The 25,359-nt window shown below is 48.7% G+C and overlaps 1 protein-coding gene across 5 annotated transcripts in view; it reads left to right on the top strand.

The window, feature by feature from the left end:
- The window catches only part of CCND3 (cyclin D3), a 94,592-nt gene extending 69,933 nt beyond the window's left edge, over positions 1 to 24,659 (top strand). The window contains exons 2-6 of one of the 5 annotated variants that reach the window (XM_005223491.4): positions 7,599 to 7,678; positions 19,010 to 19,225; positions 22,178 to 22,337; positions 22,852 to 22,988; positions 23,466 to 24,659. In XM_005223491.4, the coding sequence (XP_005223548.1) occupies positions 19,055 to 19,225; positions 22,178 to 22,337; positions 22,852 to 22,988; positions 23,466 to 23,633 (636 nt within the window). In that variant the 5' untranslated portion in view covers positions 7,599 to 7,678; positions 19,010 to 19,054 and the 3' untranslated portion in view covers positions 23,634 to 24,659. 5 annotated transcript variants of the gene reach the window in all.
- Positions 24,660 to 25,359: the final 700 nt, after the last annotated feature.

Here is a 25,359-nt window from a genome sequence, read left to right as displayed (position 1 = left end):
TGCTACAGCCACAGGGCCCTTCATGGTCAGCCCCGCTTTCGGTCTGGCCTCTGTTCCTGCCGCCATCCTGTCTTGGGCCCTACCTGTTGGCTGTGCTGAACCACATAACAAATATTCCAGTTTCTCACACCTCACTAAGCATCACTAAGTCTTTGCTGGAAGACCGCACGTAGACCCCCACACACACATAGGCTGGAGCAGGCACGCTTCTCCCGAGGTTTCTGTCTGTTTTTCCAACAAGACTCTGAGCCCCCAATTCCCCTTCAGCATCTCTGGGTAGCGGGTACATGGCAGTTGGAGGCTCTCCTCATAAAGTGTGACACTGCTTGGTGCGGGCCATGCTCGGGTCTGTACACCTTACATCCTCATGCCTCTCTGAGGTCTGTATGCTTCTTTCATCCATTCTGTTACATTTGTTGAGCACTTTCCTCTGGTCCAGCCCTGGTGCCTGGATGTGGCAGGGTTAGGAGGTAAGAATGCTCGGGGTGAGAGAAGGGGTTCCTGTTTATCTAGAAAGGTCAGGAAACGTCTCTGATAAGGTGAACAGTGAACAGAGACAGGAGACAAGGGGGGAAGGGAGCTGTGTGGGAATCTAGGGGAAGGGTGGTCCAGGCAGATGGAATAGCCAGGACAAAGGGATCCCTAGCCCCTTTGGACTGATGAGGAAGCCAAGAGTCTAGGTTGTCATCCAGAATCACAAAGTGGCTGAGCTGGGTCTTCAACCCCAGTTCAGTAACTCCTGACTCTCACTGTGGGCCATTACTCTACATGGTCTTTTGGGGGGACAGTGGCTGCCTTGGCTGAGGGCGGGCTGCTCCGTTCACCATGCCACACTCTGGCTGGAGTCTGACTTCCCACGTCAAATACGGCATAGGCAGATTGGCTGTTACTCATCTGCGGCTCTGTTTCTCTGTTTTGTCCATCCATTTCTTTCCTTGGTATTTACTGGAGACAGTGCAGTTGTGTCTCCTCCCCCGGCAGCTTCAAAAAGCACACTTTCTCGGACACTTCCCTGGTGGTCCAGTGGCTGAGACACCAAACTCCCAACGCAGGAGGCCCAGGTTCAATCCCTGGTCAGGGAACTAAATCCCTTCTGCCCCAGCTAAAAGATCCTGCACCGAATCTAGGAAACTGAAGCTAAGACCTGACACAGCCAAGTAAATAATAATAAGAATAATGCTTTTTCCTGCAAAGGTGAGGACCAGACCCTGGATTATGGTGGCTTCGCAAAGGCAAACTCCCCCGGCTGGTCAGTGGTCAGAGTGGCCTCTGTGTCTCATCCCACAGCTCCTTTCAGACTTCAGCAGAAGAACTGAGGCGGGTGTCTCTGCAGAGGTGGTGTATGAGCTGGCCTCGAAGGACATGGAGCATTTTAAGAGCGGTGGGGAGATGGGGTTTTAGACAGAAAGAAGTGTATGAGCTGAGCAGAAACATCCATGTTGGACCCTTCAGTGGCCAGGAGTATAGGTGGGGGTGGGTGGAACATGTTGTTGGGGAGATAAGACTGGAGAGAGAATTTAGGGTAGATCATGGCAACCTTTTTTTTTTTTTTTAAATGGCTGACTTTGCATGTGCATTTCAGATAAGAGATCTGGATTTTGCCCTGTAGACATAGAGATTTTAAGGTTTAAAGAAGCAAAGGAAGTGTGTGTGCATTCCTGAAGTTTTGAAAGAGTACTTGGGCAATCCTGGGAACTCATGCTGAGAGGGTGAATGGAGGTGGAGGACCGTGGGAAGAGAGCACGGCAGGAGTGCCTAGCTTTGGCAAGAGTGCTGGAGGCAGAGTGGAGGGACCACATTCCAGAGATGGCTGGAAGAAGAGGTAACAGGATCGGCTTGTAGGTTGATGTGGAGCCTGAGCCAGAGGAGCTGAGAAAGAATACTGTCCACGTTTCATCCACGTGGTGAAACAGTGGATCGTGGTTCACTGAGGACAGGTTTTGAGCATCTTGTGCTTGAGGCGTCTCTGTGACATCAGGTATGTGGTGTGGGCTGGGAGTTTGGGATGGAGGTTAGAGCTGGAGAAGCGTGAGAGCTGAGGCTGAAGGAATGGAGTGAGGTCTAAGAGGTGTGCTAGGTGAGAAGAGAAAACCAGGGCCTTAAGGCCTGGAAGATGTTTGTACTTCCAGAGGCAGGTTAACTGGGGGTGGGGGACTGTGGAAGAGTGTTTTGATTAAAGCATCCCTCGGACTGTTTGACACACCTCAGTGTCCGATGGTAGGTGATAGAGGACACATTTCAGTGAGGGCACACGGTTGACCAAGTCTGGGTTATCTGCTTAGAGACACTCAGACCAGCTAGCGGTGCTTCCGGTCAGCCGGGGGTTATTTACATGGCCTCTGTGCAGGTTTCCTCTTCCTCTGCACACACCCAGCTTCCTACTGCTGGGGGTGGGGGTGGGGGGGCTGGTGGGGGGAGTCGGGGGGTGGGGGGAGAAACTCCTGAAAGTGGAGATCCTGACCTCTCCCCCATTATTCTCCAGGAAGCTCAGCCCAGGGCTTTGCACCCTATAGAGCCCCAGATGTGTGGGCAGAATGACCAAGCAGAATGGGTGGCAGCGGGGAACCCAATCTGCTGATTCTCCTTGAGTTCCTTTTTAAGAAGAACATACCATTTGTGGGATGAGTCCCCTGAATTTTGAGTTGCTTCAGGCTTGCTCCACCCATCAGTCCCTCCATCCATTCTAGATCAGATTTCCCTGTGTCAATAGCCACTAGAAGTTGAGGACTTTGAACACGGGATTGGGAGGTTCCCAGCCCTTTTCATGCATAACCTTATTTACATTACAACAAGTCTCTGAGGCTTTCTCCCAGGACATAATAACAAGTTAAGTGGCAGAGGTGGGATTCAGGCCCAGGTCTAACTCAGAAGACCTTGTGCTCTCAATAATTCATGCTAAGGCCTCCCTAGGTAAAAGGTGACCATATAATTTATTATCCAATCGGAAATGCCTTTTTTTGGGTATGCATTTATTTTGGGGGGTTGTTTCAGGGTTTAGTTGCAGCACGCAGGATCTTCAGTCTTCATTACAGTACGTGGGATCTTTTAATTGCAGAATGCAAGCTCTTAGTTGCAGCATGTGGGATATAATTCCCTGACCAGGAATCGAACCCGGTCCCCTTGCATTGGGAGCACAGAGTCTTAGCTAGTGAACCACCAGGGAAGTCCCCAGTCTAGAATGCTTTTTAAAAAGTTTTATTGAGATATAATTTTCATATCATAGAATTCACCTATATAAAGTGCACACCTCAGTGGTTTTTAGGATATTTATAGACTTGTGCAATCATCACTATAATCTAATTTTAGAACATTTTCATCATCCCCCAAAGCAATACAGTACCCATTAGCAGTCAGTCCTCATCAGCACCACCACCCCAGACCTAGGCTGACCACTGATCTATTTTCTGCCTCCATAGATTTGCCTATTCTGCACAATTCATATAAATGGAATCATACGATGCATGGGGCTTTTGGTTGGCTTCCTTCTCTTACCATAATGCTTTCAGAGTTCATTCATGTTGTACTATGCATCAGTGCTTCATTCCTTTTTATGTTATGTTATTTTTTATTTATTTATTTTTTGGCCATGCTGCAGGGCATCTAAGATCTTATTTCTCCAGCCCTCGCCCCCTGCAGTGGAAGCTGGCTTCTTAACCACTGGCCCACCAAGGAGGTCCCTTCATTCCTTTTTACGAATGTCTCAGCGATCTTCCATTGTCTGAATTCCACTCATTAGACCATTCTTGAATATGATTCATTATATTTGTTCATATGTTGATGGGACATTTGATTGCTTACATTTTTTGGCTATCATGAATAATAATAATGCTCTGACATTTGTATTCAAGTTTTTGTGTAGATGTATGTTTTTATTTTTTCTTGGGCATCTAGCTAGGAGTGAAATCACTAGGTTATATGGTAACTGTCTGTTTAACATTTGAGGAACTTCCAAGTTGTTTTCCAAAGTGGCTACACCATTTTATATTCCCATAGCAGTCAGTGTAGGAGGGCTCCACTTTCTCCATATCCTTAGCAACACTTGTTATTCCAATCTGGAACACTTTTGAGAGTGAAAGGGTGCACCATTTATAATTATACTAGGACAAATGCTACTAACTGGAACATAGTCTACTTAGATACAAAAAAATTTAGAAGATTCAATTCCTGATTTCAGAGAACTTGCAGGCCACAGGATGAGTCAAAGCCCCCAAAGCCACATACTTGAGTCAATTAAAGAATCTAGTAAAGGTAAATTATTAAGAAGGAAAGCAAAGTGCATTTTGTTTCCCCCAGGAGATTGTGTTCCCTTTAAGAGAAAAGAGCTGTCTTTTATTTGTTCTTGTATTGTATTTTGAGCTGTAGTGTTAGAGAAGACTTTTGAGAGTCCCTTGCACTGCAAGGAGATCAGACCAGTCAATCCTAAAGGAAATCAGTCCTGAATATTCATTGGAAGGACTGATGCTGAAGCTGAAGCTCCAATACTTTGGCCACCTGATACGAACAGCCGACTCACTGGAAAAGACTGATGCTGGGAAAGACTGAGGGCGGGAGGAGAAGGGGGCAGCAGAGGATGAGATGGTTGGATGGCATCACCTACTCATTGGACATGGGTTTGAGCAAACTCCGGGAGATAATGAAGGACAGGGAAGCCTGGCGTGCCGCAGTTCATGGCCTCAGGAGGTTCTTGGCATTTGATCGGGTGTCAGTGAAGATCTGTGGAATAAATGAATGAATAAGAGAATAAATGATACAAACACTCTTGGAGGAAATGTTTAAAAAAAAAAAGGAAGAAAAGGTCACCTGGGACTTCCCTGATGATCCAGTGGCTGAGACGACGAGCTCCCAGTTCAGGGTACCCGGATTCCATGCCTTGTCAGGAAACTAGATCCTGCATGCCACAACTATAATTCGACACAGCCAAATAAATAAATAATATTTTTAAAAAAGAAAAGTCACCTGGCTTGGATTTGTGTGTTTGGGGGAAGTATGGATCTTTTCTGCTCATTAACAACACTTGTTTAGTCACTCAGTCGTATCTGACTCTTTGTGACCCCATGAACTGCGGCACGCCAGGCTTCCCTGTCCTTTATTATCTCCTGGAGTTTGCTTAAACCCATGTCCAATGAGTAGGTGATGCCATCCAACCATCTCATCCTCTGTTGCCCCCTTCTCCTCCCGCCCTCAGTCTTTCCCAGCATCAGTCTTTCCCAGCATCAGTCTTTTCCAGTGAGTCGGCTGTTCGTATCAGGTGGCCAAAGTATTGGAGCTTCAGCTTCAGCATCAGTCCTTCCAATGAATATTCAGGACTGATTTCCTTTAGGATTGACTGGTCTGATCTCCTTGCAGTGCAAGGGACTCTCAAAAGTCTTCTCTAACACCACAGTTCAAAAGCATCAATTCTTTGGCACTCAGCCTTCTTTCTAGTCCAACTCTCACATCCATACATGACTACTGGAAAAACCATAGCTTTGACTAGATGGACCTTTGTCGGCAAAGTAATGTCTCTGGTTTTTAATATGCTGTCTAAGTTGGTCATAGCTTTTTTTCCAAGGAGCAAGTGTCTTTTATTTCATGGCTGTGGTCACCATCTGCAGTGACTTTGGAGCCCAAGAAAATAAAATCTGTCACTGTTTCCATTGTTTCCTCATTTATGTGTCATGAAGTGATGGGACTGGATGCCATGATCTTAGTTTTTTGAATGTTGAGTTTTAAGCCAGCTTTTTCACTTTCCTCTTTCACCTTCATCAAAAGTCTTCTCAGTTCCTCTTCGCTTTCAGCCTTAAGGGTGGTGTCATCTGCATATCTGAGGTTATTGATTTTGGAATCTTTAACTGGATTTTGCCAGTGTAAATGACTGACAAGAGGTGGAGCAAAGGCCTTCCACACAGGGGAGTTGCCTGAGCAGGAAGTCTGGAACCACAGCCATGTCTTTATCCTACAGGAGGTTAACAAACTTTAGGAATAAATGTGATACCTACTCCCAGGAGTTTCCAACCTTTGGGGAATACAGTGAGCACAGTTTGTTCAGTTCAGTCGCTCAGTCATGTCCAACTCCTTTCCAACCCCATGGACTGCAGCACACCAGGCTTCCCTGTTAATCACCAGCTCTCGGAGCTTGCTCAAACTCATGTCCATCGAGTCCGTGATGCCATCCAATCATCTCATCCTCTGCCGTCCCCTTCTCCTCCTGCCTTCAATCTTACCCAGCATCAGGGTCTTTTCCAATGAGTCAGTTCTTGCATCAGGTTGGCAAAGTATTGGAGCTTCAACTTCAGCATCAATCCTTCCAATGAATATTCAGGACTGATTTCCTTTAGGATTGACTGGTCTGATCTCCTTATTGTTCAAGGGACTCTCAAGAGTCTTCTCCTGCACCACAGTTCAAAAGCATCAATTCTTCAGCGCTCAGCTTTCTTTATAGTCCAACTCTCACGTCCATACATGACTATTGGAAAAACCATAGCTTTAACTTTGTCGGCAAAATGATGTCTCTGCTTATTCATATGCTGTCTAGGTTTGTCATAGCTTTTCTTCTGAGAAACAAGTGTCTTTTAATTTCATGGCTGCAGTTGTAACACCCTTTTACTGGTTGTATGCCTGGGTGTCGTACTGGTTGTGTATGACTGGGTGTCATCAACCTTTTTGGCTCAAAATCCCTGTGAATCTTTCAATCTTACAACCTTGGAAGTTCCTGGAATTGGTGGATCAGGAGCTAGGCCTTAAAGGAAAGAGGTAGATTTGAAGGAAGGAGCAGGATGCCAGTGCTGGGTGATAAGGCTCTGAGGTGGGCTGGAGTGCTCCAGCTGAGATAAAATGGGATAGGGTGCCTTGGCACTCTTGAAGAACTTTAAAAGGCAGGCTGGTTGACTTTTAAATTTGACTGATAAGCAGGTCCTTGGACTGGAGATGAAAGGTGTGTCTGTGAGAGATTAATCTGATGGCTCTGGGCCATGGATCCTGAATCTATCTGGAAGCAGGGTGAAGACCTAGAGCCTCTGAGGGAGGCTTCTGTAATTGTAATGTAGCCCCGGCCTTTCAGAAGAAGGTTTGAAACTCCTTTGGGGTCAGTCTTATGATGTATATGGCTTCCATGGAGTTTCATTTTCCTTAACATTGATAATTTAAACCATTATTTTTATATTTTAGCAATTATGGCTGTATTATGGAGCTCATGCCAAATGTACATACATTTTAAAGACAGAGTATTAGACTTTGGGCTTCCCTGGTGGCTCAGTGGTAAAGTCTCCTGCCAATGCAGGAGACTTGAGACTCGGGTTCAATCCCTATGTCAGGAAGTTCCTCTGGAGGAGGAAATGGCAACCTGCTCCAATATTCTTGCTTGGACAATCGCATGCATAGAGGAGCCTGACAGGCTACAGTTGATGGGGTAGCAAAGAATCAGACATGACTGAGCAACTGAGCATGCATGCATTAGACTTTCAGGTTTACAGAAAGCAATTTTAGATCATGCAAACGGATTCTTCAGAGAGACGAATTCTCTCTGCTGTGAAGGGGGTTTGCTTTGGTATTTTTTTTTTTGGATATGGACCATTTTTAAAGTCTTTATGGAATTTGTTACAGTACTGCTTCTGTTTTAGGTTTTGGACTTTTGGCCCTGAGGCATGTGGCATCTTAGCTCCCCAACCAGGAATCAAACCAGCACCCCCTGCATTGGAAGGTGAAGGCTTTTTTTTTTTTTAATTAATTAATTAATTTATTGGCTGTACTGGGTCTTTGTTGCTGGGAGAGGGCTTTCTCTAGCTGAGGAGAGCAGGAGCTGCTCTCTGTGTGATGCACGGGCATCGCACTGTGGTGGTCTTCCCTTGTTTCAGAGGAACACCAATTCTAAGGCACTCGAGCTTCTGTGGGTGCGGCGCCTGGGCTCCGCAGTTGCGGCTGTTAGGCCCTAGAACACTGTGAGACTCAGTAGTTGTGGCGCAGTGCATAGGTGCCTCGAGGCCTGTGGGATCTTCCTGACTCTGGGATCGAACCCATGTCCCCTGCATTGGCGGGCAGATTCTTAACCACTGGACCACTCGTGGCAAATTTTGGGAACTTTGCCAAAAGCCTACCAGAGGAATAAGAATAGTGGGGTCTAAGTGAGCTTCAGGGAATGGTTTTATTGGCCCAGGGAACTAATTGGGTACAGGAAACCCAATAAGGGAAGAACTCTAAGATGGCACTAGAGCTTAAAATCTGAGGACTCTGAAGAAAGATGATGCAAGTCATAAAAAAAATGTACAAGTTAAGGGGACTTCCCTGGCAGTCCAGTGGTTAAGCTTCTGCACTGCCAGTGGAGGGGGTGCAAGTTTGATTCCTGGTCAGGGAACTGAGATCCCACATGCCACACCATGTGGCCTGAATTAGTTAATTAAAAGAGATAACTGATAGCTTTAAAAAATGTGCAAGAGAGGGGTGGGAAGATGATGGTCTACCTTGAGATCATTGGGCGCAGGTGGCCTTGAGAACAAAGGACGGCCACGGAGAAGGAACCAGTAACCTTTGGTCTTTTGCAGCCTCTGCTAAAGCCTGCAGAGTTGCGTCCAGTGGCTTGGCATCCTTGGCACTTTGCTTACTTTACTTTCAGTGCATCACTACTAAATAAGGTGTTTACTGTAGGATTTTATAGATGCCCTATATCAGACTAGAAAAGTTTCCATCTATCCCCACTTTGACAAGAGTTTTTTCTTATTGTAAATGGATGTTGAATTTTATAAAAAACTTTTTTGGCATCTGTTGATATGATCATATGGTTTTTTTCCCCTTTAATCTTTTAGTGTGATAAAATATAGTGGTTCTATTCAAAATAAACTATGCATTTTTTGTATAAAGTCAATAACATATCACCCTTTTTATATATTGCTGGAGTCAGTTTGCTAATATCTTGCTTAGGATTTTACAATTCATGTTCATAAGGGTAATTGTCTTTTCTCATATTGCACTTGTTGGAATCAAAATTATACTAAAAATGAGTTGAGATGTGAACCCTCCTTTTATATTCTCTGAAATTGCTGTATTGTATTGAATACAATACAATACAGTATTTGTATTGAAATTACTGTTTTCTTGAATGTTTGGTGGAGCTCTTTGCCTATTTGCTATTGAAGGGTGTCCTATCGTGCGGGTGAGAGTAGAGAAATGAACTTTTATTTGGGGAGTGAAAGTAACTTAAACAATGAGGAAAATTTACTATCTCGCACATCACAAAAAGCCCGTGGTAGGTGGTCCCAAGTTTGGTTAAATCAGCAGTGCAACAACATTAGGGGGAGAAATTCATTCTGATCTTTCAGCTGTCATCCTCAGGTGTCAGCTCCTTCCCTCATTGTTGCAAGATGGCTGCGGTTCCTCTGGACATCACAGCAACATGGCTAAGGGTGTGGGTTCTGTAGCCAAACCTGGTTTCAGATCCCATAGGTATCTGATATTGGGTAAATTGCTTAACCTCTCTGTCATATGGGATGGTAATAATCCGTTACCTCAGAAGTTTAATATTATATGGATTAAATGAATTAGTTTTTTAAACTCTTAGAATCATGCACTTAGAAACATAGTAAGCATCCAGTAAATTTTAGCATATCTTACTCCATTCTCACATAAGGCAGAAATGAGTCTTTTTCTTTTGCGCTGCATTTAGTGAAGCCCCTTAGCAGACTTATTTCATACCTTATGGCCAGAATATGACAACTGCCCATTCCTAAACCAGCTATGGAATTGTCTTGATTTGGTTTAGAATAATTTAGGTTTAACCTCTGAGACAGAGGAGTGTCCAGCCTCTCCTGAAACAGTCATCTGATATCACAACAAAATCTGGGTTCTGTTTGCAAGGCTGAAGTTGGGGTGGTGATAGTGGGGGCTTTGGGGGTCACACAAAGAAGGGCAGGGTAGGATTCCCCATCCCTACTGGTTCTCCATGATATTCCTTCGAATCACCCCTTAGATTTGCCTAGCACTTCACAGTTTACTTAGTGGGTTTTGTTTTTGTTTTTTTGTTTTGTTTTGTTTTTAGTATTTATTTATTTGGATGTGCCAGGTCTTAGCTGTGGCATGAAGAATTTTTAGTTGTGGCATGTGGGATCTAGTTCCCTGACGAGGGCTCAAACCTGGGTCCCCTGCATTGGGAACTCAAAGCCTTAACCACTGGACTGCCAGGGAAGTCCCAACTTAGTGTTTTTTAACCAGTGCCTTATTTCATCTGGTCTTAGAACCATCCCCTAAGCAGTTTGGGCTCTTGTTATCCCCTTTTATAGATGGGGAAACAAGCTTCCAGAGTTAAAGCACTTGCTGGGTTCTGGGTTTATAGCTGGCACAGAACCAGGTCTTGGGACTTAAACTGAAGTCTTTGGGTTCAAAATTCTGCCTTTTTTTTTTTGCCAGACCCCGGGGCATATGGGATCTTATTTCCCCCAAGCAGGGATCAAACCCACGGCTCCTGCAGTGAAAGCGAAGAGTCCTAAACACTGGACCGCCGAGGAATTACCAAAATCTGCTGTTTTCTTCCTCTTCCATGAATTCCCAGTTGTCTGTCATTCACATGGTGCCCTCACAACCGCCACATCCTACTTCATATTTTCAAAATTAATAGTTTTTCATTAAATAAATGTATCTTAAAAGGAAGCTTGATAAAGGCCCAGCTCTGATGTTCTGGTGCACACGCAACTTTCGAATGTGCACAAAACTGTTAAAAATACATTTACTCAGGATTATAACTCATGCTCTGGTGCCCAGCTGCATTCGAATCCCTACTCTGATGAGGTAGCACGTGCAGCTGCTTTCCACCTCGATGCCCATGGACCTCACATTTTAGGGTACAGCAGTCCCCCCGGTCCAAGCCACCAGCCTTGTGACTTTGCCTGATGGCTCTTTCCGTTGTCAGGACCCACTGTGCCCACCGCCATCCAGGAAAGCTGGAAGTGCTGGTGCTTAATTCCAGACCTGCCTCCACACGCAGCAGCCTTCAACCATGTGACTGTGCTGGTATTTTTCTCACTTCCAATTTGTCTCATTCATGCATTCATTTATTCAGGCAAAACAAAAAATGTTTAAACACTTACTATGAACCAGGCAGCATTCTGTTTCAGTGGGGTAGAGTAGACAAACTACAAATAGAACACAGAGGTAAGGTGTGGTATGTCAGTGATTAGTAGTAAGCAGAAAAATCGAGCAGTGAAGGGGCCCAGGGGCAATCAGGGTTGGAGTAGGATGGCCAGGAAAGGCTGTAAGAGAAATGTGACTTTAGTCAAAGCCCAAAGGCAGGGCCATGGGGCCACTGGGGGCAGAACATGCCAGGCAGATGGACCAGCAAATACAAAGGGAACATGTATGCCTGGTATGGTCCAGGAACAATAAGGAGACCAGTGTGGCCAGAGCAGGGTGAGTGAGAGACAATTACAGGAGCGAATGGAGAACCCTGGGGGTTGAGACTAGACTGGAGGGGGCAAGCGTGGACCAGGGATGCCTGTTAGGAGCCACCAGCCCAATCCAGGCAACAGATGATGCCGCTTAGACCAGGGTGGGAGAAGCGGAAACAGAGAAAAGGCAAGGACTGGAGATGTATTTTGGACATAGGACCAACCAGAAATGAGTAATGCTTTGGATGTGGGAGACCAGTCAGGACAAAGAACTGAATTTGGACCAGGGAGGTAGCAGAGGAAGAGAAGAAAAGAGGGTTGAATTTTACAGATATTTTGAAAGTAGATTCTTCCATGGTCTGCTGATGGGTGGATATGGGACTTGAAAGAGAGTAGTCAAGAATGACACCAAGTGTTCTGGCCTGAGTAGCTGGAAGGATGGAGTTGCCATGTGCTGATGTGGGGGAAGCTGGTGGGAGGAGCAGGTTTTTAAGGAAAGCTGAGGATCTCCATTTTGGAGAAGTTGGGTGTAAAGGTGCTGTGTGAACTTGTCAAGAAGGCAGCCTCCTGGGTAAAACAGAAACAGAAAACAGGTCAGCTCATGTGCCTGCTCTGATTTGGTAGCACTGCCCAGAGTGCTGTGTTGACATTTTTAAGGTCCGTCCAGGCTCACTGGGAGTGTTTCGATCAGTAGCGAAGCCTGTCTTGGGAGCTGAGTAAACAAATAATGGTGAACACTGGGTGTAAGATGTTCCACTGTAGAGTGGGAAGAAAATGTGAAAAATTCTGATCTATGTATTTTTGTCTTATCCTTTACATTTTTTTAGTGTGTTGTATAATGGACATAATATGTTAGAGTAGCAGGTTTGGACATAGTTTCTAAATTAAGTCTTCCATATCTACTGGAAGAGTATGCTCCGTTTTTACTGAGGAATGGATGAACAAGAACTTTTGAAGAGTACAGATCTAAAATATTGTACAGCAGATGCTGAAAATAGTGACCTTGATCACTGTAAGCCCTGAAGTGTCTCCTGAGTCCTCAAAAAAATGTTTGGGTTTTGTTTTTAATTTGTTAAATTTGTTTATTTTATTTACTTTTGGCTGTGCTGGGTCTTCCTCACTGCTTGGGCTGCTCTCTAGTTGCGGTGCACAGGCTTCTTATTATGGTGGCTTCTCTTGCTGTGGAGCATGGGCTCCAGGGCTCTCAGGCTTCTGTAGGTGCAACATGTGGGCTCGATATTTTCGGCTCCCAGACTCTGGCGCACAGGCTTAGTAGTTGCGGTGCACGGGCTTAGTTACTCTGCGGCATGTGGGATCTTCCCAGACCAGGGATCAAACCCGTGTCTCCTTCATTGGCAGGTGGATTCTTTACCATGGAGCCACCCAGGAAGCCCCCAGTTGGGTTTAGTGCTTGATTTTTCCACTCAAAAATATACATTCAGAACACAACATCATTAGGTAATATTTCTACCAGAAATATTAAAATATTTATTAATCTTCATTTAGTCAGGAGAAAACAATCAGATGCATCCAAATTGGAGCACATTGTGTAAAACAACTGGCTTTCCAAAATACCAGTGTTCTCAAAGACGTTTCCACCCCTTGGTCACAGTGCAAGGCATGTGGGATCTTAGTTCCCTGACCAGGTATCAAACCTGTGCCCCCTGGAGTAGAAGCACAGTCCTAACCATTGGACCACCGGGGAAGTACATCAGGAACTTTTTTTAAAGGATCAGAAACTGTTCTAGAGTAAAGGAAATTAAAGAGGTTACATTGCAAACACGGTCCTTGAATGGATCTTGGGTTGAGAAAGTGAAAAGCTATGAAGGGTTATTACTGGAATAGCTGGTTATTACCTTGGTATGCAGATTGTGGTATTGTATTAGTATACATTTCTAATTGGGATCATTGTTTCATGGTTACTGGGAGACTTGCATTCTTGGGCAACCCAGACTGAAACATGTAGAAATGAGAAATCATAATGTCTGTAATTAGGTCTCAAATAGTTAAGCAAAATACACATAAGAGTTTAGGTGAAAGGTGTGGTAGTGGTCACTGCTATTCCTGCAGCTTTCCTGTAGTTTTGAAATATTTCCAAGTAAAAAGTTGGGGGTGGGGGGTTGGGAACAGTATGAATAGTATTCATATAAGTGTCTCCAGTTCTCAGAAAACTAGGATATCCGATAATAGGCCATCAGACCAGATTTCATATATTAGAATTTGCCAAATCTTCACCACCACTACAGTAATCCCTGGCATTTTTATTTTCCATGTGCCTCCACATCTATTGTGTTACATTTATTATAAATAGTCTGTACACATAAAGCAGTTTGTGTCTGTAAGTACCACAATCAGAATGAACTTTTTAAAAATGGCTCACCATATGCCAGGCACTGTTTCATGTGTTTCACACGAATGAGTGTGTTCCATCCTTCTAGCCACTCGAAGGGGAGGTACTACTCATAGAGACAGAGTAAAGGGACAAAGCAAGTAATTAAAGAGTTAATCCCACTAGGGGACTGAAGTAAGAAAAGTGTAGGAGACCCCTGCAAGTTAATGATCACTCAAGAGAGCAGGTTTGCCTAACTACCAAACCCAACAGGCTTGCTTAGCAACAAAACCATGCCACAGAAGCACAGTTTCATTACTGTCATTCTTAGTTTCAGAAAAGGAAACTGAGGCACAGAAAGGTGGTACAACTTGCCCAAAGTCACACAGCCAGGGTAGGTGAAGGACAGAGTGAGGTGGCCCCAAGCCCTCCAGTGTTCATCACCGTCCCCTTGACCGCTTACTTTACACTGTGAAATGTGATGGAGCTGCCATTCTAGAAGGATGGCTCCTGCTGCTCAAACTTTTTCTCTGAGGGGTTCTGGGTGTATGTTCATAGAGTAAAGGGTACTCCTTAAGAGAGGGAATGATAGTAATAGCAACAAATTACCGTCTTTGAATGCTCACAGGCATTCAGTGGGCCAGGCACAGGCAAGATGCTTTCTGCCTATTTAGTCCTCAGAACCCCTTTGCGGCTGAAACTATTCTTATTCTCACGGAACAAAAAAAGAAAAGGTAGAGCCCGGCTTTGAAGGCAAGCAGACTTGCCCCAGCCCCCACCCAAGCTGCCTCGCCTCTCTACCTGTCATCTGAATGGGTCCGAAGGTAACTGAGCTGTAGAATGTAGCCTGTGGGGTGATGGGCCTCACCCATCACCTTGTTCACTTGCTCAGTTCTAAGAGGGGGACATTTCAGTGCTGAAGAGGAGGAGGAGTGGGAGAAGGAAGAAGGGAAAGAAATCATTGTTTCCTTCCTCCTTGGGGCTTTTCATCTGGCTTGTGACATTCCATTCCCACCCCGCCTCTCATTTCCCATTTCATTGAGCAACTTGTTCTAATTGAATGCACCTGGGCAGAAACTCCTCCCCATAGTGGCCCTGGTCAGTGCTTTGTCTTTTTTTTTTTTTCCCCCTTCTTTTATGAAATATGAGGGGAGCCCCTGTTCCTTTGAGATGGAGGTGCTTGGTGAAGTTCCCAGGCAGATCAGCCAACCCTCCAGGAACTCCTCTGCCCTGACCCGGCACTGAGCTCACCTGCCTCCATGGAGGACAGCCAGCCGGCTTGTATCTGACCTTGGCCTGAGGTCCCGGATGACTCTGCTCTGGGCATGTCAGTCCCAGTCAAGGGCGAGGCAGAGGTATCCTTCAAAATGCCCGGCTCCTTCCCCAGGGTGCAGGCTCACTCCCAAGCTTCCAGGATGGGGTAGTTTCTGTCCCCCTTCCTCACTAAGTCAACAACTAATAAGTCAATTTGTACTCATAGATCAGCACAAGAGGTAGTAGAATAAAGTAGTTAGGGGCATGGATTCTCCAGCCAGACTCACTAGATTGTATCTAGCCTCGACCACTTTAGCTTTGTGACCTTGGGCAAATTATTTAGCCACTTTAAAGTACTGGTTTCCCCTTCTGTAAAATGGGGGGAAATAACAGTATACTTATGGGAAAACAAAAATGATGATTTACTCTCTCATCAAAGATGCACCATCTTCTTAACAGAACAGTCCTACTCGATAATTCTGAAAGTAAAGAAGCAGCCAGGACAGAACTGGTTTTTGGTTATGTACTAACTTCAAAAGCTACATTTTTAGTCCTTCTGCACCCTAAAAGCCCTGTACGCTTCAACATGTTTGCCTCCCCTTAACTTCGTACCTAATTTTTATAATTTTAAATACACTGTTCTCTTTAACAAAAGAGTGCAATGCAATGATTAGTTAGCTCAAGAAACTTCTTGCTTGTATTTTTGAAGACAGGAGTAGAAGACTTACAAGATCAGAGAAGGTACACAGCCCACATTCACACTGATATAACAAGAACTCTTGAATTTAAAAATTTATACACATTACTAATAAACCACTTTTCATCTCGCCAGTTGGTATTTTTTTTTAAGTAGATATCTAATGTTTGTTCATTAGTTTGGTTCAGCCTTTCAGCAGGGAAATTTGGTAATAAGAACTGTATCAAAAGCCTTAGAATGTTTCATAACTTCAGATTGAGAAATTTCACTTCTAGAAATTAATTCACTTCTAGAAATAATCTTGAGTATGCACAAAAATATTACCACAAAAATATTTTACAGTATTATTTGTAATATGGAGGAACTAGAAACTACCTAAATTTCCAATAATACAGCTTTGGTGAAATACATTATGTTATATTCACTCAATGGTTTACTAGGTAGTTATTTAAAAAGTTATAGAATATTTAATGAGATGGAAAAGTGCTGACAGTACACTTTTTCGTGGAAAAAAAAACAGTTTACAAAATAGTTTGCAATGATGTCATTCTTAAAAATATGTTTATTCATAGAACAATTTTAGAAAAATAAACATTGTCATTTTAAAGGGTTATCTGACCAACGGATGCAAGGAGCCGACTCATTGTAAAAGACCCTGATGCTGGGAAAGATTGAGGGCTGGAGGAGAAGGGGACAACAGAGGATGAGATGGTTGGATGGCATCACTGACTCAATGGACATGAGTTTGAGCAAGCTCTGGGAGATAGTGAAGGACAGGGAAGCCTGGCATGCTGCAATCCATGGGGTCTCAAAGAGTTGGATACGACTTAGTGACTGAAGAACAACAACAATCTGGATGGTGAAACTGCCAGTATTTACTATTTACTTTTTGTGTGTAACATCGGTATTTTCTGTCTTCTACAATGCATTGAATATTTCCATGATATGCAAACAACAAAAAATTTATTGTATAAAAAAGAACAATTCACTGGGACAATGCTTAGCGCAGGACTGACCTCTTTCTATAGAGTGTCATTTCTCTAGTAACTCACTTCCTTAGTGTCTCACATCCTTGGAGGACCCCAGGAGCGGCAGGGATCCCCATGCCCTCCTGCCATTTGGAGCATTACTAGAGGCTTGTGGTGTGTTTGCCTCCTGGTCACGCGGAATCCAGCTTTGGAAACACTGCAAAGTCCCAAAGCTTGGGAGGTAAAAGTGGCGCCTGGAAGATTTTATAGAATCTGAGCAAGAAACTCCTCCAGAAAGGAGCTAGTTTCTCCGCCCATCATTTCCTCAAACGGAAACTAAGGCCAACGTCAGGGTTTGTCCAAGGCCACACAGCCAACTTAGTGACAGACAAGGTGAGGCCTTGAATCCATGACCCTTCCGCCCTGTTGTAGTTCTCAAGCGTGCGGATTTAGGACTGTCTCTTCTCACACTTTAATAGGTATAGGAATCACCAGGGATCTTGTTAAAGGCAGATTTTGATCCAGTAGGTCAGGGGATAGGCCTGAGGTTCTGCTTTTCAGACCCGCTCTCAGGCGATGCAGATGTTGCTGGTTCGGGGATCAGTTTAAGTAGCCATGGGGTAGAGCAGGGATTCTGGAGGCGGATCGTCGGCTTCCCAATCCTAGCTCTGCCGCAGACGAACTATTATTATAGTTACTGCTTCAGTTTTCTCAGCTGCAAAATCAGTATAACCCACAGCTTCTTCAATAAGATTTTAATAAGTGCTCAGACCAGTCTCCCCTAAGATCTAGCTATTTTGTTATTATTTACTTTCCCTAGAGCAAGCAGCGGGTGAAGTAGGGTTTGACGAATGAATGAATAACCTTTGGGGGCGCCTGGAGTCGGGAGAAGCAAAAATGCAAGGGCTCGGAGGTGGGGGGGAGGGGAGGGCGGGGAGAGGCCCACCTCCAAAGTACACTCCTCTAGCACCGGGTGGTCAGAAGGATCCGGAGCGCCCGGAAGCCGGCGGGCCCGCGCCCAGCCGACCAATGCGGCAGCCCCGGGGAGGGGGAGCGCCCGCCAGCCCTTTCCGTCCGGACGCCGGAGTCCCCGCCCCGGAGCGTCGCGACGTCTGAGCATTCCACGGTTGCTACTCGGTCGCGAGGGGCGGGGCGCCTGTCAGGGAAGCGGCGCGCGCGCGGCGGCGGGGGCGGGCTGAGGCTCGGCCGCGCAGTGCCAGCGCCAGCGCCAGCGCCACAGTCCCGCGCCCCGCGCTCTCCGGCCCGCCGCCTGCGTTCTGGCTCCCGAGCCCGCACTCCAGCCCTGCCCGCGCGCTGCCCGAGGATGGAGCTGCTGTGTTGCGAGGGCACTCGGCACGCGCCCCGGGCCGGGCCGGACCCGCGGCTGCTAGGGGACCAGCGTGTCCTGCAGAGCTTGCTCCGCCTGGAGGAGCGCTACGTGCCCCGTGCCTCTTACTTCCAGTGTGTGCAGAGGGAGATCAAGCCGCACATGCGGAAGATGCTGGCGTACTGGATGCTGGAGGTACCGCCCGGGCGGGTGTCCCCTCCCCCGTCACCCCCGCGTCCCGGGCTCCGGACATCCCGGGGCCGCCCTGTCGGGACATCCTGGTCCTCAGCAACAATCAGCAAGATGTTTCTGTGGCGCAGATCCCCGGGGCCTTGACTTTTCAGTCGCGCGCCCTTAGCCTGCTGCCTCCGTGCTGTCTTTTTCTTGCCCTTCTCTGACCCTGACCGCCAGGCGTTTGGCACCCCCAAATAACCCTGTCTTCGGGCCGGGAAAGCGGGGCGAGGGGCACCGTCTCCCCTCTGACTTCTCTCAAAAGTCTTCCCCCACCCCACGCCCGGTCTTCTCGGGAGAGCGCGCCTGGAAAACCCTGGGCTCGGCCGCCCCCGCCGCAGAGCCGGTTCCTTGTGTGTGTCGCGGGGGTTCTGGCGGGGAAGCCGGTGGGGGTGGCGCGCTGTTCCGGCCGTCAGGGAAATGAAAAGTGCGGGAGGCAGCCGCTGGAGTCTCCTCCCTTCCTTTTGGGTGTGTACACTGGGTGGCAGTAATGGGCGTAAGGTCCCAGTTCTCTGGCTCCTATGGGTGACTTTTCCGAGCCCCTCACCCTCGGTATGGGTTGGGGGGGATCAGCCTCAGTTTGGATTCCTGAAGGAAGGGAGCCTCTGGCGTATCCCGCACCCCCCACCCCAACTCCCACCCCGGGGGAAAGGAGGCACCGCAGAGGAAGTGGGAGGGTGTCACCTTGGGGAAGGCGCATCCTGCGTGTTAGTCCTTGTCACTGTGAGTTCACCTACCCCCTCCCGTGTCTTGCTCCCCATTCCACTTCCCTTCAGCGTACCGCACCCCCCGCCTTTAGTTGCTGCTGCGTTTCCTAAGCCTCTGCCCCCGAAGTGACTATGCGCCCTCCCCCAGGTGTGTGAGGAGCAGCGCTGTGAAGAGGAAGTCTTCCCCCTGGCCATGAACTACCTGGATCGCTACCTGTCCTGCGTCCCCACCCGAAAGGCGCAGTTGCAGCTCCTGGGTGCGGTCTGCATGCTGCTGGCCTCCAAGCTGCGCGAGACTACGCCCCTGACCATCGAAAAACTGTGCATCTACACCGACCACTCTGTCTCTCCCCGCCAGCTGCGGGTGCGTGCATACCCTCCCCACCTCCCAGCACCCCTGCCTTCTTCCTCACGTACCAGGAGGAGGAAAACTAAGACTTCCGGAGGCTTTCTGCCCCTGGGCAGGGTAGCAGCTTTTTTTCTTTTTCTTTTGACAAAAGATGGGACAGTGTGGTGTGATGGTCAGGGTGGCCCCAGTTCAGGCTTGCACTGCCAGCATGAACCAGATCCCCTCGTCTTGACCTCCAGGGGGTGCCACTCCTTCATGGTCTTTCCCCCAGATAGCAACAAGTCAAACTGCGTGTCTACAGTCACTAGTACTTTGCCTCTGGGTTTACACAGCCACCATGAGTTATTTATTGGCAGCAGCAGGACATGCCTGTGCACCCCCACTGGAGTGGGGGAGTGGAATGTGCTTCACGTGGGGGAAGGGGCCGCCCTGGTTGAGCCTTGTCTCCCAGTGTGTGGACTTTGTGATCAAAAAGTCTCCCAGAGCCGATTAAAGCCAGGCCCCAGCTGCTGTTAAGGAAGGGCCTAGGAGTTCCATCCCACTTTGCTTCCTTCCTTCCTTTTATATCCCAGGAGAACCAGCTCCTTCCCTCATTCTCCATTCCCTAGTCTCACCCTGAGAAACTCTGCTCTCAGAAGCAGCTGCTTCAGGCCTGGTGGAATCATCTTTTCCCCTTTAGCCAAAGGCTAGTGCTGAGGCACAGACTGGGGCTGAACTGCAGCTGCTTCCGATGTGATAATGATGCCCTCTCCCCTGGCCCACCCACCCTGACCAAGGTCTTTCATAACCCTGTGGGGAGCTGCTGTCACTCCTGTGGTTTGGGAAGTGGCTCCCTGGGCCTCTTGCTGGGAACTTGGGCTGGGCTCTTCCCGAGGCAGGGCAGGGGAGTCATGGTTCTCTTTCCCCACTGAGCCTGGAGAGGAGGTGGGGAGTTGCTTGGATCTGGAAGAGGTTATTTGGGAGCGTGCAGATCATCTCCCGGGGGACCCAGGGGAGAGGGGTGAGCTGGCACCTTCCTCCACCTTGCTCTACAGCGGTCGAGTCTTCTCTTGACCCGAGAGGAGAGGCGTCTCTGGGCCCCATCTCCCGGGGAGGAGGGCAGCGTGCTGGCTGCTGTGATTGGCTGGCCAGGAAAGCCAGGGTACTGGGGCCCCTGAGTGCTGCTTGTCGGGGAACGGGATTCCTCTTCCTGCCAAGTAGCTCTCCGAGATGGGAGTAGGAGGCCAGAGTTGGGAATCTGGGAGGCTCCACAGCTCTTTGTGATGAATCTGGTAGTTTTGGGCAAGTCTGAAGGTGGAGCTGGTTTCCAGGGCTAGGAGAGCAAGATGTTTCTGGAGGAGTTTGGGCTAGTGGAAGGGGACTTCGTTTTTGTGAAAAGATTAGCATGGGATGTGTGCCTTTATGTGAGGGCAGTTTTTCAGAACAGGCCAAAAGTCCTCTCCTCCCACTCCCCCTGCATGAGCTGGGGGTGGAGCATGCCGATCGATGACTTCCTAGAAGGTCAGAGTCGGAAGGGACATCAGAGAGCTCCGGTCAGTCCAAATAATCCTTGTCACAAAGAAGGTGGGGGCCCTTCCAGAGGAGGAAGGAAGGGTCCTGGCTCAGTGTTGCGCTGAGGGTGATGAGGTGTTCTAGGGCTCAGGTGGCCTCAGAGGTGAGGGATGTGATAGAAGCTGCTAGGGGTGTGTTCTCTGTCAAGTGAGGACTGAGATTCTCAGGAGATATTCTGCCCAGATGGAGGGTAAGGTGGCCACCCTCCCCCCACGCAGGACCCTATGCGTCCCCACTCCGAGCTGCCTTCCAGATGTTTCCTTGGATGCTGGATGCTTTTTGTTGACTTCTGAGTTAGGAGTTTGACCCCTGGAATAAGCGCGGGGAGTAGAATGCTAACTTCTCTGCTCAACTTCTTCTGGCTCCAGGCCGGGCTGATTTCTGTGAGGCTTTGTGAGAGGCTGAAGATCATGACACCTAGGTGGGGGCCAGGAGCGGGGCAGCTGTGACAGAGGGCCAAAAAGAGATTGGGTGGGGTTGCCATTTCTACCCCACTAAAGGGTCAAACCCGTGAGTTCCTTCCTGAGATAAAACAATGAAGAAATCCTCCTGTGTGCAACTCAGAAATAGGGCCAGGGCTGGGAACCCCAGAGGAGTGGACTGGGTGGGGCTCTCAGTCTCCTTCAGGGACCCAGCAGTAGTAGGGAGGCTGGGACTGATGGAGAGATGGTTTGGGCCCTCAGGGATCATCACCTGGACGCATCCTGTCTGCCTTGACCTCCACTTCTCCCCCTGAGACTCAAATGACACTAGGCACTGGGTTTCAGCCAGAGAGGTGGAGTGGGGTGCTCTATTTCAGCCCCCCACCCCAGTGTCCCCCCAAGGGGATGTGGGTTGGGTTGGGCAACCTCCACTTTGAGGAACCTCGGGGTTGGCTCAGGGGCTGTGTCAGAGGAGGAAGGGCCTCATGCTCACCCCAGTTTCTTCAAGAGGTGTGGACTTGGCGGGCATGCTGAGTTGGGGGAGAGGCTAGCGATCTCCCCTTTCACATATCCTTGGGATTATGGAGAGTCTTTCTGCTTCATGCCAGAAGAGCCTCCAGTTCCTGGTGATGGTGGTCTGCAGACTTTTCTTTCAACCATGACTGGAGGCCTGCTCAGAGCCTTGCAGGAAGTTGAGAGAAGGCCTGGACTGTTGGACCCCAAAAAGATAACCCAGCAGGATTAAAAGAGGCAATTTATGTAAAGCATGTAGTTCTGGCATCTAGGAAGTTGATCAACAGATGCTCAAAGCAAGTGCCCCGAGCTGTTCCCTGCCCTGGACTCCCCATTCCACAGCACCAGTCCTGAAGTTCAAAAGCAGACCTAGAGTCTTGACCTTCAAGTGTGATGGGCTTCGCTCCCTGTGAGACTTCCACTTTACTTCCTCCCCTTCCCTTCTTCAGCCACTGAGCCCGCCCTCTTCCTCTGCCTCCAGGATTGGGAGGTGCTGGTCTTGGGGAAGCTCAAGTGGGACCTGGCCGCAGTGATTGCCCATGATTTCCTGGCCCTGATTCTGCACCGGCTCTCTCTGCCCCGAGACCGACAAGCCTTGGTCAAGAAGCACGCCCAGACCTTTTTGGCCCTCTGTGCTACAGGTAAGAGTCCCACACACACATGTGCCAAGCCAGGGAAATCAGAAGACTTGGAAGGCTGAGAGGGAACTAGGAGATTCAGTTTATAACTTCCAAATTTGTGAAAATTCTATCCTCTGAGCCCCCAGTATCAATACAGGAAAGCAGCAGAGCTGTCTGGGATCTCAGAGATGCTGCAGCCCCCCACCCCCACCCCCCACCCGAGTATGTAGCTGGAGACACCAAGGGCTTAGAGAGAAGTGACTTGCCCAGGCTGTCTCAGTGACTAAGCCAGGCCGAGAACCCAGGTCTCTTAACCTTAATTTTGTGTGCATACCAGGAAGAGACCCATTCACTCTCTGGTTCCTGGCCTGGATCACTTACTACGCTGACCCTCTCCCCGGCTGTTCTTACACCACTCACTGCCGGGGTGTCCCGGTATACCTGTGCTCTATTCATACAGCCTGGCACTTTCTGGGAAATAGAAGGTGCACGCTGGTATTCATCCTTGCCTCCTGGTCCCTTCTCTCTTTCCTAGACTACACCTTTGCCATGTACCCCCCATCCATGATTGCCACAGGCAGCATCGGAGCTGCAGTGCAAGGCCTGGGTGCCTGCTCCACATCTGGGGACGAGCTCACGGAGCTGCTGGCAGGGATCACAGGCACTGAAGTGGTGAGTGCTGGGCAGCTGGGCAAATGGCCTCAGCTCATGAGGTAGCACTTTCCCCGGAGCTTCCAGCAGAGGGTGCTGTGGACCACCCCCAGCCTGGTCTCCACTCCAGGTTTCAAGTGCCCCACCTTTGCGGCTTCTGTGGTCTTTTATCTCCTGCCTTGGTCTGGAGAAGAGCAAGTGTTGCGGGTGGGCCGAAAGGCATTGCCCCTGGGTACCCTTTTCTTGCCAAGCAGTATGCAGGAGTGGGGGTGGAGGATTCAGTGTCAGATGTAGGGCCGCTCTCACACCCTCTTGCCACATCCTCTTGCCAGTTTCTGAGAACTGAAGGCTGATTCCTGGGGTTGGGCCGTGGCCTAACCTCCCCAGACTTCCCTGTGTGCTGGGAGGTGTCCTCCTGTACCTGCTGCCTGCTGCAGGTGGAGGGGGAGAAGAAGGGGTGGGAAGCAGACCTTTCTCACCACTCCCCCTTGTCCCCAGGACTGCCTGCGGGCCTGTCAGGAGCAGATTGAAGCTGCCCTCAGGGAGAGCCTCAGGGAAGCCGCCCAGACCTCTCCCAGCCCAGCGCCCAAAGCCCCCAGGGGCTCCAGCAGCCAGGGGCCCAGCCAGACCAGCACTCCTACAGACGTCACGGCCATCCACCTGTAGCCCTGGAGAGGCCCCCTCGAGTGGCTGCCGACAGCAGGAGGGGACCCTACCACCCCCTCCCTGGCTGCAGGAACGGAATCATGCCACAGCTGAAGCCTGAGGGGGCTCCTTCCCCTTGTCCCTCGCCAGCCAGAGGGGTCAGGTCCTACCTATCCTTGCAGTGTGCACTAAGGGGCCTGGCCGGCCACGGCTGGGGGCCAGTCCGGCTCCTCCTCCTGCCTGCATCCAGCCAGCTCAGCTCTCCCGGGGGGTTGGCCGGGCTGGCCAGAGATGACATTCAAGTTTAATACATGTATCAGCATTCCTTTCTAGGGGCTACCTTATCTGGGGCTCTCAACTGCCAAAATTGAACCCGAGCCCCTGGCAGAGACAGCTTGGAGTCCTAACCACTGGACCGCCAGGGGATTCCCTACTTACTGCATTTGGATTGGGGTCTTTCTGAAGAAGCCTCACATGTTTTAGATACACATGAGGGGCAAGAATGGACATCCCCTCTCCAAGCACTTGGAGGCCCTGCATAATCCTAGCTGTTCCTAGGAGGGGCCCCGGCCACCGTCCAGGGGCAGGAACCAACCTCCTTGCTTTGCTTTCTGCTCAGCTTCTCCTGTGTGATTGGGGGGAGGGGGGTGTTAGTACGGAAGGAAGTTGTTTTAATTTATTAATTACTTTGAGTACAACTGTATGAGGGTGTGGTGGGGCCCTTCTCCCCCCGCCACAGGGGTGGTAACCCTGGCGGTTGCTGTATTCCTCCCCTCTGCTACTCGCTAGAGGATCTTCGTGGCCAAGGAGCTGCTATGCCTGGAGTGGGGCCATGCCCTCCTTCCCCTTTGGCCCTCTGCCCCATCCTCCAGGAGCGGGGGGGCGTTGCGGAATGAAGCAGGGGATGACCTGGTGATGACCAAGCCCCCTGTCCGGAGAGGGAGGCAGGCCCTGTTAACACAGGTCTTTCCTGAGGCCACAAGGTCCAGGCTGGTGGCCGAGGACCATCATGCTACCTTTATAATAAAGATTCTGGAATAAAATTGACTTTGGCTTCTTGGATTAGAGGGCAGTCTGTGGGAAAGCCTATTTCTAGACTGCATGGGGTAAAAGGCAGAAATCAACGTCTGGAGCAGGGGTTGTCACACCTTTTCTGTCTTGGGCCAGAGTAGATACCTCAGGCTTTGTGGGCCATCTGGTCTCTGCCTGTGTTATCCGAAGTTCTGCTGTAGAACCTGATGGGCACATTTCTAAAAAGCACTGCGCCATGCAAAACCACACAATTCAAGCCACATGGCTTATGGGGAAAATGGGGCTTGAGACAATACTCAAATACTCAGTGAAGGACACTTTTTTTTAAAGATAGTGTTTTTACACATTAAATGGCTAAGAAACACATATGGTAATAAATATGGCCCTTTATCTTGAAAAACAAACACCTGAAGTTGGCTGTGGAAGCAGAGGTTGGAAGGATGTGGAAGGCAGGTTGTGACACCAGATGTGGGTGTGGTGCCAACCCACAAGGTGAGCTCGGGGCGTTGGCACAGATCTGAGGTATGTGCGTTTTGTGTATCATCTGGCTTGGCACAGTGGGGGTAGCTTTTTGCTTTCATCTAGTGTCTCAAGACAAAACTATACAAATGAAATTTGCTTTATGACCAAATAGAGTACTTAGGTTGGAACAAACTCATATTCGCAAAAGCAAGTAACAGGGTTCTAGCCAGGCCGCACTGGTCTCTGCTGCAGG

The sequence above is a fragment of the Bos taurus genome, chromosome 23 (genome assembly GCF_002263795.3).
Source record: "Bos taurus isolate L1 Dominette 01449 registration number 42190680 breed Hereford chromosome 23, ARS-UCD2.0, whole genome shotgun sequence".
Lineage (NCBI taxonomy): Eukaryota > Metazoa > Chordata > Mammalia > Artiodactyla > Bovidae > Bos > Bos taurus.
The sequence above is the reverse complement of the archived record's forward strand: the minus strand, read 5'-3'. Positions and strand labels throughout refer to the sequence as shown.